General features: G+C 37.3%; 2 protein-coding genes across 15 annotated transcripts in view; one reads left to right on the plus strand and one right to left on the minus strand.

The window, feature by feature from the left end:
- Positions 1-19,039, minus strand: part of LOC128252244 (tropomodulin) — a 52,591-nt gene that overhangs the window by 9,236 nt on the left and 24,316 nt on the right. The window contains exon 1 of one of the 14 annotated variants that reach the window (XM_052979824.1): positions 9,237-9,556. The exons of the other annotated variants lie outside the window; for them this stretch is intronic. Within the exon in view, the coding sequence (XP_052835784.1) occupies positions 9,237-9,242 (6 nt within the window). The 5' untranslated portion in view covers positions 9,243-9,556. Of the gene's footprint in view, positions 1-9,236; positions 9,557-19,039 lie in introns of those variants that run through there. 14 annotated transcript variants of the gene reach the window in all.
- Positions 13,033-18,112, plus strand: LOC128252245 (uncharacterized). The gene is made up of 2 exons (XM_052979833.1): positions 13,033-13,431; positions 17,207-18,112. The coding sequence occupies exon 2, from the start codon at positions 17,416-17,418 to the stop codon at positions 17,557-17,559; it is 144 nt and encodes a 47-aa protein (XP_052835793.1). The 5' UTR covers positions 13,033-13,431; positions 17,207-17,415; the 3' UTR covers positions 17,560-18,112.

A 19,039-nucleotide genomic window follows, 5' to 3' on the forward strand; every position in this document is an offset into this window, starting at 1 on the left:
AGCCACTCAGTCATTCAGTCAGTTAGTCAGTGAGTCAGGCGTTCAGTTCAGCTCAGTTCGGGCCAAGTTAAGTCGAGTCACTCAGCCAGTTGGCCCGTAGAGTTGCCAATGTAAATTAGGCACACAGGCAAAATCTAAGGCAACGAAAAACACAATTAAATCTTTTTCACAATTCCAACTTTCAATATTTTACTTTCAAATCGCTTGGATGTAATATATTGTAACTTGTAACGATAATTAAAAAATATATAGGCGTTTAATCTTTTTAATATTTCCCACACAACTAATAACTATTATGGAGAAAATTTATTACAATTTCCCAAAAATAAGTTGTTCTAATAGTGAGAAAATCTTTTAAACAAATTTACCTGTTTCTAACTTATATCAGTTTTTATTTAACTAAGGGCTTAATGTATTATTTAAAGGTTTTTTATATTTTCTTATGAAATATATAAATTTTTTCCGGTGCAGTCGGCGGGGGACAGAGGCAGCCAACTGTGGCATGACTTCTCCGCGGTGGTGTCTGCACTTAAACGACTTCTCAGTGGGAAATTGTTGTGCAACTCTGCCAGATTTCAAATAAATAAGTCAACAAATTGTGGCCCATAAACAAGCCGGGCGGAAGTTGTCGAAAGGCCACGAAATCGACATTAGACACGGAGGGAAAACAGTCAAATAGATTTACATAGGGCAATTGTAAGACTCGAAACTTGGAGGGCGGAATAGATGTTCTACCTAAGCGTGACCGAGTAGAAGGGGTATTTAGTGCAGGCAAATCAAGAGCCGATTGAAAACTGGTTTCCACCGGAGGGCAGAAGAGTGCCAAGGAACCGCGACGGACAATGGCCATAAAAGCGGGGCTTAAACTCCACTTTGCCCGGCCGTTTACTTAGTGCTTTTAACAGGAAACCGGTTTCGGCCACAATAGGTACAGCTAAGCCACCATCTCGACCAGCAAGTACTAGCAAAACAAACCCACAAATGGCCAAGTTTGGCCGCGCAGATGACGCTCCCAGATATTGTACGTGTATCTGATAGATACAGCTACCCAGCTAAATGCCAGCCACTGACCCACTTCCGAGTGGTGCTCCTCTGCAACTCTCCGCTGCGATTCGTCAACGGGGACGGGCCACCAACCACTAGCTGCTGCGATTATGTCAGCTTCTAACGCTTTAAGTTGGAGTCAATTGTTGACATTTCAATTGGGGGCAGCTTGATTCATGGCCCAGGCAGAACAAACACCCGCAATGACACAGCAACGCAGAGAGTCCACTCCATGCCACAACTCGACTCGAATCCAATCCAATCGAGCTGCTGGAAGGCCTCTGGAGGTGGAGCAAGTGTAAACTCTAGAATCATAAAAAGTAATTGCAAAAATAATTGAGTTCACGGCACTCCGGAGACACTCCGAAACGCTAGAGAGCCAAGCAAATAAATTCAAGCCAAAACAAGAAATGAAGTCCATATTTTAGATAGTCGAAGTGTGGCGTTCACTTAGTTCAAGTGGATTAAGTGATTCACTCTAAAATAACATTAGTAAAACAAAATTTTATTATTACTATTTAATAGTTTTAATAAAGTTGTTTGACCTAAGACAGCATTCAATTCAAACTTATCAACTGTCGAGAAAAAGTTTTCATAAATGCATACAACTTTTTATTTATGTACATGTTTTTAAGTTTCTTAAATACTTTTCCAATTTTAATCTTGCAAAAATATTGGTATTTTTTTTGGATTTAATATTAATATAATATAGTATTTTAGTTTAGTTTAAGGTGTCTCCTGATTTAATATTCTCCTCTTGAAAAAGAGTGCCCCAAAGTAGACCTGTTCTTGATGCCAAAGTCAGCCCACCATGCAAATTCGCACAGAAAACTAGGCGGGAAATTGCCGCCAGCCGAAATGTATCTGTCAGATACGAATCGTCAACACATTAAACTCTTAAAACTGTTAACTGGCGTGCATCTGTCAGTGTTTTGAGCTGAGAGCCAATTAGAAGTTTTGATGCGCATAAACTGTAAGCCTAGAGATTCGAAGTAATGGAGTGGCAGGCTCATTAAGTGCAACGGGCCTTTGAAACGGTAGTTCGAAATAAACTAACTTACGAGTAGCACTCCAGATTTACCGCCCTCTGTCATCCGATTTTATGCAATTACAAAGTAAGTGTTTGCCAAGAAAAAAGTTTGAAATGAATAGAAAACGGCTTCTTTGCTTTGGCAACAATCTGAAGGTTCCGTCAAAAACATCTTCAGATACACTCAAGCTTTCTTAATGCAGTTGCATTAAAAATATATCTTGAAGTTTTTCATTAAGTCAGAAATGGTTGAGTAAAACAATTCAATGGTAACTAAAGTCTAGTTTGAAATTATATTAAGTATATTTAATAAATCTATTGGGTTTTCGACCCAACATAATGGAAAGGAAGTTGTTACCATAAAACATAAATTGAATTATTCATCTTTGCTTACTTTGAGATGTTTATGGTTTATTGCCATACATGTCAGTTTTAATTTATTTAAGTTGGAAAATCTAAAGCTCTATTTTAAAAAGCAAAAGAGATGGTTAACATTTGTATATACATACAAAAATAAAAAAAAAATGATTTAATATTAAATTTATTATTGAAAAACATCTTTGTACTATTTCTAACTGGTTTTGGTCTTATTAATTTATTTTTGGCAATTTCAAACAGTGACACAAAAAGTCTATTAGTCTTAAAATATAATTTAATTTGAAATGTAACAGCATTTTATAAAATCCACTATTAACTTTGTATGGTAGTTGAGTGAGTATAAGTTTTCAATTCGTTTTACTATAATTTAAAGTCACACATTTCAGGTACCAGCTTTCGGCTTGGGTACAAATATATAAAAATCTACTCCGACAATAGAATACCGTTAAAACCGAAACCCAAACAGGAATAAATCCGGCTTAAGGCTACACAACAACTGCTCCTGGCCATGTGTGACCCACAAAATTGGGCCCGTGAGCGGCTGTGCGAAATGTGAAACATGTTTTTCGGTGATTTGCACAAATGTATCTTGTATCTGACGGATGGGCGGTAGTTGGTGGTTGGTGGTCACTGAATGCGAAAACGGTCAAGGTGCTTAGACGATTTAATTAGGCGGCAAACAACAACACAGATTTCCAGCGGCGACAAACAGCAATGGTCACGTTTACAGCGAAAAATTTCACATTGCCCGCGGAGCGGAAAAACTGTGGAAAACCAACAGAAGCGCTCGCATACAAAAGTTTTGTACATGAAAAGTTGGTCGGACACGTCCCAAAAGCAGGTAGGAAAATGGACCCGGCTAATGACCAACTGGTGGAAATTCGCGTAGGAAGCGAGGGTAACAGGCAGGGAAATTGCACTTCGCGAGCAGGAAATTTCGAGCAAGAAACGTTAATTACATTTTCGACCAAGCTTGCTTTTATGGCCATCCGATTCCGACAATTAGTCGCGTGGAAAACCAGAAACCAAAGGTGAAAAGATGCGTCCGATGAAAATGACCGTCGAGTGTCAAGCAAAAATGCGTAGCTGGGGAAATTACATCTCGGATAGGAAAAAGTAGCAAAAGCACTTGCATTTTGTTATCGCAATTGTACTCATATAAATGGGCGATCTTTAAAATTATGTACGTTTTCCGAAAAGCTGAAGTATTTCATACATCATAAAACTGTTTTTAAGTTTGCTTCAAGATAAGTATATTAGCTTTGGGAATGGGTTTTTAAGTAAACGCATTTTCATTTATCAGTTTTACCTGTTTTCCCGATGGCACATCCCAACCACAATCCATTTGCTTAGCCATTGATAGATTGTCAGCTTTGTAAGCCACATAACTTTATTCCCATACGTTTTATTCCTTAAGGGTGAAAAATGTTTTATTGCATATTCTCCCGGCGGCGGTCCCCAAAGTGCAGCCTCTGGTAAGATGGAAAATAAGTTCTTCCCTCTAAGCCAATTCCCAGTGCCAGTCAATTGCATATTCAGTGAACACGAATATGCTTTTTATATGGCAATATTTTATGCAATTTGCATGCCACCAGCAGGCTGCATAAAAGGAAAAGGGGAAACCGGGGTGCGGATGGGGTAGTCGACCTCGTGAAAGTTGAGACCTCGGTTGGTCAGTGCGAATATTCTGGTTCTGCCTTCAGTCAGCCGTTTCAACTGCTGAAAACTGAGACGTCGATAGTTCCGTCTCAATGCACTTGCATTTAAAACAAGTGAACTTGGCTGAAAAGCAAGAGTTTCGACTGATATATACTCTCGAAATTGAAATTATATACAAAACAGCAATCAAACACTTTTCTTTACACTTATATACATATATTATTGTTGGCTTTTCAAAATACATTTATTGACATTTCTTCAATTTTTTCTCTCTGGTATTAAACCAAAAGATTCTAAATATATTATAGTATTTGGCCGACTAATTTTTGGTAGTTGCACCGAAAAAACTTCTTATACCATCAGAACCCAATATACCCAATTTCTCTTTATATACAGGGTATAGACCGAAGTCTCTGCCGCATCGTTGCAACCAGAAATCTCCGATATCAAAGCGGTTAAGAGGGGGGGAATAAAGTAAAGAGTAGGAAGCACTGGGGTGCTGGCAGAAACTGACAGTTGGCATGGCCATAGAAAACATAGAAAACTTGGCTGCAGTGCAGGCAACTTTCCCGATCTAAATTGAATCCGCACATAATGCACAGATGTCGCCAGAGTTGCAGAGGGAAAAAGTGAAATTTGAGTAGCAGACGCATTTAGACAAAATGAGAAACGTGCGTCGCATTCTCAGTTGGAGACTGAGCCCCAAACATCAATAAGATGCCCAAATAAGCCAGCCTCCCATCCAGCCAAAATAATAATAAATTATGGTCTTCAGTCCGTCCACTTAGTCCCCTTAAAAAGTACGCAAATTTATGTAGTTTACATTTGACTTTGAATTTTAAAAATGCCTTTTGCACTGGGTCACGTTTCGGCGAATGTTTTTGTGCCCCGGAATGTTGTAAATAATAGGGAAACCCCTCCCCATTTCCCAACTTCGGGGCGTTATATTTGGGGAGGGGTAATGTGACAAACTGTCATCATGAGCGTCAGCCAGTGAAAGTTGAGTGGTAGACAAATTTGGATGTAAATTAATTAAAAATTCATGTAAATTTTCCCTTTCTCACTCGGTTTCCCTGGTTTGGGGTCTTTGACTTTGTGTATATCTAAGCGCTGGGAAGGTGGCCATAATTACCATTTGTTTACACACTCCCTGGGAATAGTTTAAACAATCAGTTATAAGTGCAGCGAGTTCGGTGACTCTTGAATCAGAATTTCCACTATGTGGTAGTTTTCCAAATTAGAAAATTCACTAAATGTAGATTGCATGCGATTTTTGTCGCCAGGGAGCACGCGATTTCTGGGCGACTAAAAACTCTACCACCACAAATCCCACATTTAAGTGGGCGTGGCCCATCCAGTGTGGCATGCAACAGTATATATATATAAATAAATTACCAAGTCAGTTAGTCAGCATGTAATAAACAGTGTCAAATTAAAATTGCTGATGAAATTTATCGCGTTACGTAAGATATGAAATTCCCACACATGTCAAACTTTAGCTATTCATATATCTGTTATGAGCTGCATTTGATTACACTACATCTGAATACATGTTTTCATTTATTTTTAATAGCTTGGTATTCATGAGAAAATCTGAAGATAATTATTAAAGCTTAATTTTAATAGTTAAATTTATTTGGAAAACGTTTATAAGTTTAGTTTAAATTAGATTTAGATAATACAAAATATTTAATACCATCCAAACTAATTAAAACATGTTATATCAAGTTTAATAAATTAATTCGATATAATTACATTATTCGTTTTTTGTGGTTTAATTGAATTACTCGTCAGAATAATTCCCTTAACATTCCCCACATACATTACCGCTCTTTTTCAAGCACTTTAAACTCCCATATATGTACTGCCCATCCTTCAGATGGTCATCTACCTGCCGCATCGAACTCACCTGCAATTAAAAAGCGAGAAGAACAAAATGCATTATTAAGTGAAAGGGGAAAACTTTGGTCGTAAACAAAAAAGGCAATGTCAGATTTATGTATATTGTGAGCAGATAAAATGCGGCAGCTGAAAACTTTCCCAGAAGAGAGGTAACACAGTAACAATACAGGACAAAAATCGAGGAGTGAGGCCGAGGTAATTACATGAAAGCCACGCAGAGAAAATTATGTGAAAAGATTAAATTTGTAAGATAAATTGGAGTGGCGGGCAGGTCTTGTCGTGACAGTCACTTCCCAGGGAATCATAATAAATATATATGCCTGCTCTTCTGCTGGGGCAGATTTTGATGCGAGATTGGAGAGATACAAGGGCGCATAAAATAAAAAAAAAAAAAACGGTTGCGGTAATAAATGAAAATTATGCAAAGTTTCAGCCGAATGATGAAGTAATGCCCATCCAAGCCAGAAACGGTTAACGGAGCGTGTTATAAGGCCAGAGACACACTCCCCCAGACTCCCAGACATCCTGTCTCAGATGAGTAAGTGGAAATTTATGAAAAAGCGTAATGCCAGGGTAATAAATGTGGGCCGGTGGTCTTTGCCAGCTGCACTTCCACGGAACTCAGAAGTTTTAAGACGGCGAAAAACCCACAAGTCTGTTTTTCCTTCCTGTTAACAACCAAAATCTAAGTGGGCAACAACTTTTCCGAAAACTTTGCCTGACAGTTTGAGGGACAGCAATTTTAAAAAGCTTTAATCGTTAGGCGACGATATTATCAACTTTGGCGCTCAGCACTTAGATATAAACCCCTATACACATATTTAAGTATATAGAAACGATGGGGTGCTAATTGAACAGAGCAGTACGATTTCGCTTGGTTTAATTCGCCGATTGTGTGGGCATACACAGAACGGAGGAGAAATCAAAGTATTAGCACAACACTTATTTTTTATGATTTAAAACTCAACCGTTTTATATGTCATCTTTCAGTCTTCTATTTATAAGCACACAGTAAGTTTCTTTATTGTCAAGTCCGTTGTAAATATAAATTTTTATTTGATAAGCGATTCAGCATAACAACGGATGCTCATTGAATCGATAAAAGTAAACAAAGGGTGAGTTTATCAGGTGTACATTTATTGTACTTGAATGTACTGATAATAATTTTGTTTTATGAGTAAGCTTGTCATTCAAAACCTTTTATACAATGCAAATTTTATTATACGAACAAAGATAAAACTGATCGTATTTTTTTTTTTTCATTAATAAATTTAGTAATAAATTGCTTATCTATCTTTTTACCATTTTCATTTTAATTATTGTGAAAACTTGCAATTCCAAACCATACTTATGAAAACTAACACAATTTAAATCAATTAAAAATAATTCAATTTATGTTTATAAACTCCCATTCATATTTTATTACAAAATAAAAATTAACCCTTGAGGCCTTACCCCTTTTACACTACCGAAACGGACTGTAGATAAGCACTTTGTTGTGGATTTCTCGATGGGCAAACAAGTTTAATCTTTTTTTCCCGCTTTGTGGCTACTGATGGTTTTTTCTTTCGACAATTTTCATGTGTTTGGCGTCAATTAAACGACGGAAATGAGCAATTTTATGTTGGCCGACTTTGCTGTTTTGGTTTTTTTTGTTATTTTTGTATTCGTGCCCCTATTCCGGGGCTGAGAAAAAAAGCTTTTCATGTCTGCTTTGAAGGCTGTCGATCCGTCCAAAAAGAGTAAGCCCTAAGCAGAGGAAAGGCGATTAATTACTCAGCTCAGCGAAGTTAAATGTGCTTTTGACGCCCACGCGGTTTTTCTTCCGGTTTTATATATTGTATCGAAGAAGGTAAAAGGGTTTAAAGGGTAGAACTCAGTTTAATTGGGGGCAAATGAGAACTGGGATCATCCCACGCGTTTAGGTAAAGGGCCAACGTTCGAGAGGAAAACTTAATTAGGGAAATCACAAATTCATAAGCGGACCACGGGAAATAAGCCCTACCTACCAAAATTAAATCCCTCGGACTTAACCATATTTTACAACTTGCTTTACAACCTCACAATGCGGTTTAAGTTACAAAAGGGTGGCTTTATGTTTATTAATTGCAATCTAGTGTCATTAAAAGGTGTGTTAATTTGCAGGACATTTTGATCTCTTGTGGCTATATCCTGAAGAATATCTTGAAATGGAACATCAAATATGCTTAGTTATTAATCAACTTTTGGTGGCCTCTCATTATTGAATTGAAGTGTGAATTTGTTTCAGCAACGAAAAAGGAAAGGACTATTTTGGACGGTACCAGTTTTTACAATATTTAATCCAGAAATATTGTACTGTTTTTATTCAAAAAATAATAAAAACAAATTCGCAAACACGAAATTTGTTTTTACAGAGTCCGATCTTTTTCGATTGAAAGTAATATGTTTTTAAATAGCAAAGAAGTTTTGGAAAATTTTAAAACTTTTTAATAAACATAAACATAATAAGCATAACTTAGTTACTTAGTGCTTAGATCAACATATGTATGTAATTCATTAGATTAAATGCCCTTCTTCTAATGAAATATTAAAGTAATTAGATGATAACTCTGTTGTATAAAAGATATAATACATGGCCAGCCGTAAAGAACGCTAATCTCTCACAACAAGTTTCTAAAGGGTTTATAATCTTAAATGTGGGTATGCCGATATCTATAACGTCATTGCTGGGAAATGAGTAACTCGATATGCGAGATAAGGTCGCAATATGTCGGTAAACGAACATAAAACAGCTGTTTCAGCACGATAAGGAAATTTACCCCGATATTATATAAAAATGCTAAATATGCTTAAATTGAGACACAAAACAAAAGACACAAAGAAAAGAAAGCTGTGCGATGACATAATAAAGCTATTAAAATTAGTGAGTTAATGAATGGGTGAGGGAATCAATAAATAAGGGGGAATATGAGGTAAAAATGGGGTTGAAGTTGAATGTCAAAAAAAATGTTTGATGACGAAGAGAGATACAAAGAGAGCGGAGAGCGCAAACTCCAGAACTCAAAAGAGAGAGACAAAACTGACGTAATCGTTCGGCGGAGATAGAGAGTGAGAGAGAAAACACCAGCAAACAAAATAATTTAATGAAATGAAATCATTCAAGGCAAACAGCCCAAAAAAAACATCAATGAAAAAACAATTTAAACACTTGAGCGGCAACAACTATTACTACACCACTAACCTCCATTGTTGTTGCTGTTTTGTTTTTGTGACTTTGTTTGAGCGTTTGGTTCACCGTTAGCTGCCCTTTGTTGTTGTTATTGCACTGTTTTTGGTTTTTCGACACGCACTAGAATTTTTTTGCTTTTGATTTTTTGGGCGTGACACACGAGAAACACCGATTGAAAACTGCTTTTACTGACAGAAACCCGCGTGTTTGGAAATATGTTTATCTCCTGAAGCACACTAACAATTCGCAGCCAGCGCAATTGTTTAATTGCTAGTAGTTAAATGCTAACTGACGAACAAACTTAATTTTGCAAAATAATGGATATATCTATATGTGACCGTTGCACTGTGATAATAAAAAACTGTCTAAAAGGTTGAGAGCGGTGTTATTTCACCGTTATCGTCGTACGGTCACACTTGCGGCTCTTGCTCAAACCAAGCTCAGCAATGTGACCGCAGTTTTCAAAACCAGCAGACTTTTAAATCATAAATTTGAACCTTGTAAGAAAACAAAACAATAAATTTGGATTTAACATTAATTTCATTGTATATACTTTATAAACTTTAATTTTTCATCAAGTTAATCTTGGTATTTTTATGTAATTAAATTTTAATAAGATGAATTGTTGTTGCTGGCGGTTGATGTTTAGGTGAGAGAGAGAAAAAGATAAAGAGAGTTTAAGAGAAACAACGGAGAGTTTGTATGATCTGGAGTTTACAGTTTGAGAGCTACTATTTTTTAATGACCGCCAAAGTTCTACTGCCACTGAAAATTCAAAATCATTATTTAAAAAAAGGATAAAAAACTAAATTTGGGTAAAAAAATAAATTTAAATTTTGAATGTTATCAATGTGCTATTGATTTCGAAAGTTTTATTAAATTTGAGTTACAAAATATCATAATTATAACTCATACACGTAAGCCCGAAAACCCATTACCTGCTACCCAGAAGTCTCAATTTCGCTTAAACCTAAAATGACAAATTTTCCATACGGGTAATTTTTATGGGCACAACATAAAATTAAAATTATCCAGAATGCAGGCTATAAATCAAGCGGCTCGTCCCAAGAATCCAAATGCGACCATTTTCCGTCCTGCATATCATATTCATTCTCATTTCATTTTATCAATTTTTCTTGTGTTATTTTTGAGCGAATTGCGTTAAATTAATTAGGGTACTGGAAGAGGGGGGCCAGGAGCGGTGAAAGGGCAAGGAAAACAATAACAGGAGGTGCTGCATACTTTTCAAGAGGAAATGGCGGGCGGTAGTGGGTTAACAACACTGGAAAAAATGGAGGGCAATAATTTTCAGAAGAATATTACTTACATAAAATGTCAGTATTGATATCAGAATCTTAGGCTATGAGAGCAATAAAATAAAAGAGTTTTTTATTTTATTCGGAATAAATTGTTCTTCGATTTCGAGCTAGACTTTAAAAATAAATATATTAACAAAAAAAAAGGACACAAATCAAATTTTAAAATTCAAAAAATGGTAAAAAGCTCTTATGTAAAATTTAAAAACCATTTTTATAATTTGTTCATATCAAAAGATACTTGAGATTTTCAACTTTGAACCAAAGTCAATACTAAAATTAACACTTTGTATTAGAATATAAAAAATACATTTTTTTTTTTTGTAGTGTAGGTCAGGAGGCGTGGCAGCAAGGGCAAAACGTGATGAGCAGACAAATAGAAGACGTCATAAAAATGCCATTGTAAGTAGTTGAGCTTTCTTTTTTTGGCTTTTGTTGGCATTGTGACAGGCGGTTTCTGTGTTTTTTCGTTGTTTTTGCCATCGTTAGTTGTTGTTGTTGTTGATATCCTAGCAGGCTGTTATCCTTATTGCTGTTGTTGCTGCTCTGGCAAATCGACAAAAGGCACGCAAAGGAGGCAGAAACTCATTTCACTTGTGTCGAAAAGATAAATGCGAAGCGCTTAAAAAAGCAATTACCGCATAAATTGCGCTACAACGCGGTATGGCGCGTCCCGTCACACCCCTCTACAGTGAGCACCCCCCTTTAGTATACCCCTCTTTGCTTTATGCTTTTTGTGCACAGGATGCGGCGCATAAAACTTGCTACAAAAGACAGTCCTTCCTCGGTGGCTTTCTCACAAAACCAATGTTGGCAACACGCGAAAAACATGCAAAATGCATTGGGATCAGAGGAGGGGTGAAGAGAGGTAGCGGTTTTGATTGAGGGGGAGTCCAGCTTAATTGAAAAATCAATAGTGGGCTTTAACCTCACACCCTCTCACTAAACTCGTGTAAATCAAGTTAAAAATCGCAATCAAAGCACCTGAAGCGCAATAAAAACTCATTAAAACGAGCCCCCAAAACAGGGGAAAGGGGGTGGGAATGTATTGAGAAAAAATATGTATAAAAGGTACAAAAAAAATTATTTACTATCTGTATTTACTATTGTCGTGCCTTTACAAAATTTATACCTTCTAAAAAGTAATTAAAAAAGTTAAAAGTATTACAATGTGTGTGCCACAATTTTAGCTTAAAAATTCAATTTGTAATGTTTGAAGTACTGAACACCCAGAAATGTATATAAAAACTATATTAGTTTCTGCTTTTTAGATTTATTTACTTAATTGAATTTAAACCATAATTGAAATTTGTGTATTTTATTTATAAATGGAATTTAGTTTTAAATAAAATGTAGGCATTTCCCTGTGTACGCGCAGGATTCAGTGACGATTGGGTGCCAGGTGTGCCGTCCGGACTTTAGACTCCAAACTACGGTTTACGTACTTCGAAATTGGATTTAAACAAATTACAACACATCGATTTCTCATTAGAGGAAAGGAAAAGGAAACCGAGGGAAAGGTGGCCAAAGGAGATGGAAAGCTGCGACATTTGATGGCGACAGAAATCACTTAAAGGGAAAATTTAATTGACTCGACTGCGGAAGTCAGCTGCCAATTTGTTGGCCATGCCGACTGGAACAGGAAATTTCGTCGACTTCCTGATTTAAATAATAACAAACTGTGCCGATGTCTGCCGAGCCTTCCCCTCCCCTCCCCTTCTTCACTCAGCTTCCTGTAAGTCGAAAGTCTTGCTTGTCACGCCAACTGACGGCAGGGAAGCAACCCCCTTGGCCCACGCCCCTGTTTTCCCTTTTAAAAGGGAGGGGTTGGCACACAAGTACATGATTGGCGTCATCAGCGAAGGATCTGCAAAAAGATATCCAGGGGGTGTCAACGTTGACTTTGGTCAGCGTTTGCCTGCCGGCTTAGTTGAGTGTCAATATTTGTGCGCCTCCTGTGCGTGGGCGGTATTTGTGTGGGGGCGTGGCACTACAGGCTATGGCAAATTAAAATGTTTGCCTTATGATGCGGCTGAAAATATAAACATGACATGGCGGAAGGCGGTGCAAACAAGAAAAATTGATGGTTGTGGATTTTGGTGGAACAAGTTTGGGCAGGACCTTCATGAACTGTCAGATCGATAAGGAATAACAGAGTAACAGAAGATTTTTCAAGTCTGTATACTTTAATATATCCAAATTAAATTATAATAACTATAGAAACAGAAACATTATTAAAAGTTTATATTCTTTGTATTTGATCATTGCAATTGTATAAAATTGTCAGCTTTTTTGTATGATTATATTATGAAAATCATCCCTTTAAACCAGAAATTTCGAACTGCAATTTTGATAAGATCACCATTAGTGAATTCCACTGATTGCTCAAGGATCTACCAGGATGTGCAATGCGCTTTCCACCGCCCACCACCCACTGCTCACTTCTTTCTTGTTTTTCTGCCTGTTGACTGAGAACTCTTTGCATTTGTTGAACAACAATTTCCGGCACAAAAATAACGAACCGAATGCCGAGTGCTCAACCGAAGCAAAGGTTCAACTGGTGAGGCTCGTCCGATTAAGGACGAAGGATAAAGGACGAAGCAGGAGCCACGAACGGCGGCTGCTATAAGAAGCGGCCTCCATCGGCCAAAAACCGGAGTCGCGTCAGCAACGTCGAACTGAAAACAACGCGATTGGCCGCAAGAGCCCACAATCGAAGCCTAAACAACGAAATATAACGCATACGCCGCGTTGAACCGAAAAGAATTGCAAGTGAAGTGATACGAAAAAATAAAATAAAAAATAAAGGAAACAAAGTTTACCGCCTTGGCTCGTTAGCGAAATTTTTTGTTGCCTTTTTGGGCAGTTTACGAGCGGCTCAGCATAAATTGGTAACGTGTATATCCTTTTTTTTTTGGTTGGCGTGGAGGGGAAGAATATTTCTCATAAATGTGCGTGAACGCAGAGTATTTGACCATGAATGGAATCCCAGCCGAAAAACTCATGAATGAAGCTGGGGAAAAGCCAGGGAATACTTCCAGTGATTTATGCCGCGAGTTTGTTTGGCATTGTTGCTTTAATTATATGACTGCGAAAACTTTCCACTTTGATGTGGGCATTTATGAAAGCCAAGCACGCATAAATGCAAATGGAAAGCCGCAGAAAATTGGACATGTGTGTGCGCTGCGGCATGAGGCGTAAGGATAATCCCCGAAACACCGCAGGACATTTAACACTTCATTGACTTTTGTGGCCCCCTTTTTGACGCACTGACTGACTGACTGTCAACATTCCGGCGCAAAGTTTCATTTGCATTTCGTGTGCGCCGCCAGTGAAAATTAATGGCCGCAATGCCCTGGCAAGTTTTCCTTTCTCGCCCTGCCAATTTGTTTTGGCTTCGAACTCTTTAATAAGTTTGCCAAACGCCGCAAACTTTTGCCCGAGGCAAGAATTCTTGGCCCAACTCCTTTGACAACCTTTGACCCTTTTCCACACACACGTGTGCCCAGATGTGCGTGTTGCCATGGGTGTCTGATCCTTCGGCTTTGACATCTAATTTATGAAGCGTTCTCGAATCCAACCCAGGCACACATTTCCGCTCCAAGCAACAGGCTGCAAGTTTTCTCTGGAGACTCGTTTATTAGGGGGTATCACGTAGTCGTTTAGTTTTATTTACTACCGCTGTTGGAATAAAAGTGATGTTGTATAAGTTTAATATCATGGGAACAGAGGACAATATACAATTCTAAATGCTGATTGAGTGAATTATAAGTATTTTATAAATTCCTTTTTTTAAATTCCCTAAAATTAATTAAGGCTTTATAAACTAATAATGCAAAACTGTAAATAACATCTTCAGCCTGCTCAAATTTAAATAAAAAATTAACAAAAAATTACATGTAAAAATGTTATATACTTATGCACCATGTATTTAATATTCAAGGTTTGCTCTGACAAAACTTACTTAATGTTTCCCTCATTTTGAATAAGAAAATTCAGTTTATTGTTTGATTTTTACAATTTGTTGAAATTTAAAAGTTAATGTAACAGAAACAGTTAAAGTCTTGAAAAAATGTTTTTAAACTACTCAAAAGTTTCCATATATTTGCAGTCTTTAAAAATCGGAAATGTATGCTCTTAACTTTGTTATTACTTCCATTTTTTGCTAAAGCTAAAAATAAAGAGCTTAAGGAAAAAAGCAAATCCCACTGACCATTTGCTACCAACTCTCCCATTTACTTTCACCTCCATGCCCTTTTTTTTTTATGTTTTCTGTTGACCTTTAGTTATGGGGAAAAGGAGGAAGCGTGGGGGCGTGGCAGCTGGGTCACATTCTTCAGCTTCTTAGATTTGTTGCCCCGCCGAAACTTTTTTAATGAGTTTCATAATCTTTGATGCGCTTCGCTTTGTTTCAAAACCCCGCCCCTTTCGAAAGTCGGACTAATGATGTGCTAGCCATGGAATGTGGCAGAACGGCCTTTTGAAAATTGTTTTTTTTCTCTGGAGGGGATGGGAGTATAGGGGGGATGGCATTAGGACATAGGACATAGGGTAGAAGAGCCCGGGGTCGAGGACCAAGACTTATTCAGCGAGTGTTACGGCTGCGATAAGCGTTTAATTGAAAGCGGCTCCATGATTTTTGGTGCGCAAAAAAGCTTCCCCCTGCGATGTCCGTTCCAGGTCGCCGGATGCCTGATGATTGCACTTGGCAGTTTGCATTTTAATCCCCGAATGCAGATGGCAAAACCTTTGACCTGCTAGTAAACTCATGACCGCATAGTTCTTTTTTTTAACTAAAGCTGGAACCGTTTAATATGGGCTTACACTCAGGATAAATTTACAGGAATTTCAAATTTTGTAAAATTCCTGAAGGCAAACTAATTAAAAGCTAAAAAAAAACCAAAAACAAAGTAGCAACTGGCCTTTTTATTGAAATAAAAGCAAACAATTAATGGATGATACGAAAAAGCGAAAAAGAATGAATAGTTATTTTAAAGAAATTTAAATTTTGAATGTGACAGGTTGTTAATTTGAAAATAGCCATGAAATGGTCATGTTAAAATAAAAAGAAAAAAATACAAGAAAAATATACATAAAAGCATAAAAAAAATATATCTTTTAGCATATCAAACAAATTATTTTTGAATTATTTTCCGGACAGCCCAATTAAGGTTTTTGAAAAAGACCAGATAAAATGTAATGGAAATGGTCCAATTATTTCAGGTGTTTTTGGGTATTTTTTGTTGAGTTTTATTCGTGAGTTTGGTTCGTTTTTTTTCCCCAACTGGGATGCAATTTTATTTAAATTATTCCCCTACTAATTGAAAGCGGTTCGAGTGGATTCGAGTGGAAGTTGAGAATGCAGAGCGAAGGCCCCCGAAAAAGTAGAAGTTCGAGGGGCACGTCAAAGAGTCAGGTCGAGTGGCATGCATTCCGAGCACATGTTGCTCATGTGGAAAGCTCCGCCTTTTTCCATTTAAATCTGGGAATCTAATTCCGCTTGTGGGCTGTTCAGTTCCCGCTCAGCTTAAATTTCATTTGTTTAATTTCCTTGCCACGTACTCCCATTCCGAGCCCTTTTTCTTCTTGGCCAACATATTGGGCAACATGAGGAGCAAATGTGCAACAATGGCAGCGGAATGAAGGGTTGGGAAAAGAGTAAAGTAAAAAACATCAGTGGCATCTGCCAACAAGAAATGCAATTGTGCAACACATTCGTGCATGTGGGAATCCTTGGTAGTTGGACGTCTTCAGTTCTCTCCCCTCTCTCTCCCTTTCTTTTCGATGGCCCACGCGGCGTATGCGAAATTTGTGTTCTGTTCCCCATGTCGCAAAAGTCGCGGGAGGGAAAATAGCAGGCGAGAACTTTTCGTGTTGCCAAAAGGCAGCTGGGGAAAAAGAAAGATTAAGCCCAGCATGTAATTCACCCGGGAGCAGGAGGAACAGAAACCAGGCAACGGAATTCTCGTCGGCCAGAGATAATCCTTTGTCCAGGCTTCTTTTTTGTGTTTCCCTGCGATTTTTTCATGTAACCTTGTTCCCATAATTTGGATAAATCACTGTACTGTATACGCTACATTAAATATATATTTTTTGTTTTTATTGTGCAAGGTATGGGTTCCTTGTCTGCCTCTAATTATATTATGTTTCTATGGAAACTAGAGCTTCAGTGTTATAAAACATGAAAAAGTCAACTAAAGGGTTAGTTTGGTACTGTAGAAACATCCCATCTTTACTATCTATTACAACAATTTTTAATTTATTATTTTATTTGTTTTTGAAATCCATATAAAAAGGGTCTAACAAAACAAATTAAAAATTTAAATGTAGTTATGATATTAATTTAAAATATTTTGAAAATTGAACAATTTAATTAAAATAACTTTGTTTTATTGTCTTAAGATTATAATTGATGTAAAGAAGTTTGTGTTAATGGTGTTATTTAGGTAATTTGGTGTTAGTTAGGTCGATTTGACGTGTACCTTACTCTATTTTTTCGCCTTTTCAAAATATGTTTCCATCTTCTGGGTTTTTTTTTCTGGCTTTGGTTCTTGCACTGATATTTTTCCCCCTTCCCTGACGTGCGTGATGGAGGGATATGAATAATCTGCGCGTTATTTCCATCTGCTTTTTACTCACGACTCCCCGTTCTGCTTTTCATTGCAGCTGGTCTCCGCATAATCTCCACCTCCGTTGCCCATTTCCCATTTCCCATTTGCACGACCGTAATGAGGCAATGAGACGAGGGGCAGCCGGAAAAGCAACAGCAACAGCATCAGCAACAGCGGGAAAATCAGCAGCGGAGCCATGACATCTGGAGTCTGCCGGAGTCTGGAGCTTTGGCCTCTGCCCGAGTGAAAACCTCCTTCCAAGCAATGCTGCGGGATATCTTTCTGTATTTAGTTCTAATCGTTTTATTTTGCTTCATTTTCATGGCGCAGTTAATCGTCAACGTTTACGCGTTCCAACGCCAGCCGTCGCCCCACAAAGCGGAGCGCAATGAAATTATATTTGTCTAGCAAGGCACCAACCAGAGAACCACCCAAAAGACACAGAAAATAATGTTTCAAGAAAGAATTTTTCAATGGAAAGTTGAACTGATACAAAAAAGTCACAAAATCATAGTCATTTATTGCCAAACAATAAAGAGTTAAAAGTTTTTAGAACAAATTGGAGACTGTATCTTCCATTCAACCATATAGAATATGCATACATCTAATTTCCATTTAATTATTGTTTTCAAACTTTCAAAATTAGAATAGGTACGCAGAAAGTAATTTTTAATTATTTAAAAAACTATTTTTTCTCATAGGCATAGTACTATAATAGACAAAATTACCAATAAGACATAACTAACTTGACAAAATATATTAGTTTTAAGCAATAGGTCCAACACTTTCTCCTTTTTTCAGTGCACCTTTGAGGACATAAAAAAGAGGTTGAAAAATGAAGACGCTACAAAAGCAAAGGCTACAAGTCAAGCCGCGGTGGTTTCCATTTAATAAGAAAAGGAACTCAACTGGGTTCAAGTGAGAAAAGTAGGAAAAAGCGCAGGGAACGAGGGGGAAAATGTCGAGGAAAATGGTGGGGAATTATGGGGTGGGGCGGAGATCAAAGGGGGGATCACCGCAGGAGGAAGATAAACCCTCGAAGAACTGTTAAACTAGGTTGCGCGCTAATTAGTAACGGTAGTCTTAGGAGTGCACAATACGCACCACACACCACTGCACACAAAACACACAGAAACACACACTTTCACTGAAAGAAAATATCATAAAAATGGGTCATATATATTTTAGAATGTTAAACATCAGAATTTCATTAATACCGAAGATTTCTTATGGATATTTTAATTTTTTAAAAACATAATTAAATTTTAAACGATTAAATTGAATTGTTTCTTTAAAAATTCTTAAGAAACTGATACTGTTATGTTGGTTTTCATTGCATACACAAGGATAGTTTTTCACAGTGAAAAGTCCACAGGGTAACGGCAAAGAAAAGCCACTGAAAAACTCCCACCAGCCGGAGCTAAAGAATTTAGTGAAGTTTCCATCGCGAAAAAAGCACAAATTAATTTCATAATTTTTTGCATTTTTCATTGAACACTTTGTTGCCACCACCTTGTTTGTCTTTCATTATTATACTCGTTTTTTCTTTGTTTTTGCCAGCAGCAGCAGCAGTATATAAAATTAATTCACATTCTGCTGTTAAAGTAATTGATTGAATGTGACACCGAGAAATTTTCATTTAAAATTTTTACTGCCTACTTTCTGGGCAGGCTTTAAATGGGGCGTTTTAATTCGCAAGAATTGAAAAGTGTTGGGCGGAGTTTTGTATTTGTTCTTTATCGATTTCTAGCCCCACTCGAGGCGGCTGTATTTCAGCTCTTTTGGGTTGCTTTTTGTTCAATGGCTGTTTTTCTTTCTATATATATTTTGTTGCGCTTTCATATTTTTCGGTTGTTTTTCCTTTTGGCACGCCGCAGCGCGTTTTATT

The sequence above is a fragment of the Drosophila gunungcola genome, chromosome 3R, assembly GCF_025200985.1.
Source record: "Drosophila gunungcola strain Sukarami chromosome 3R, Dgunungcola_SK_2, whole genome shotgun sequence".
In the NCBI taxonomy this organism is placed as follows: Eukaryota; Metazoa; Arthropoda; class Insecta; order Diptera; family Drosophilidae; genus Drosophila; species Drosophila gunungcola.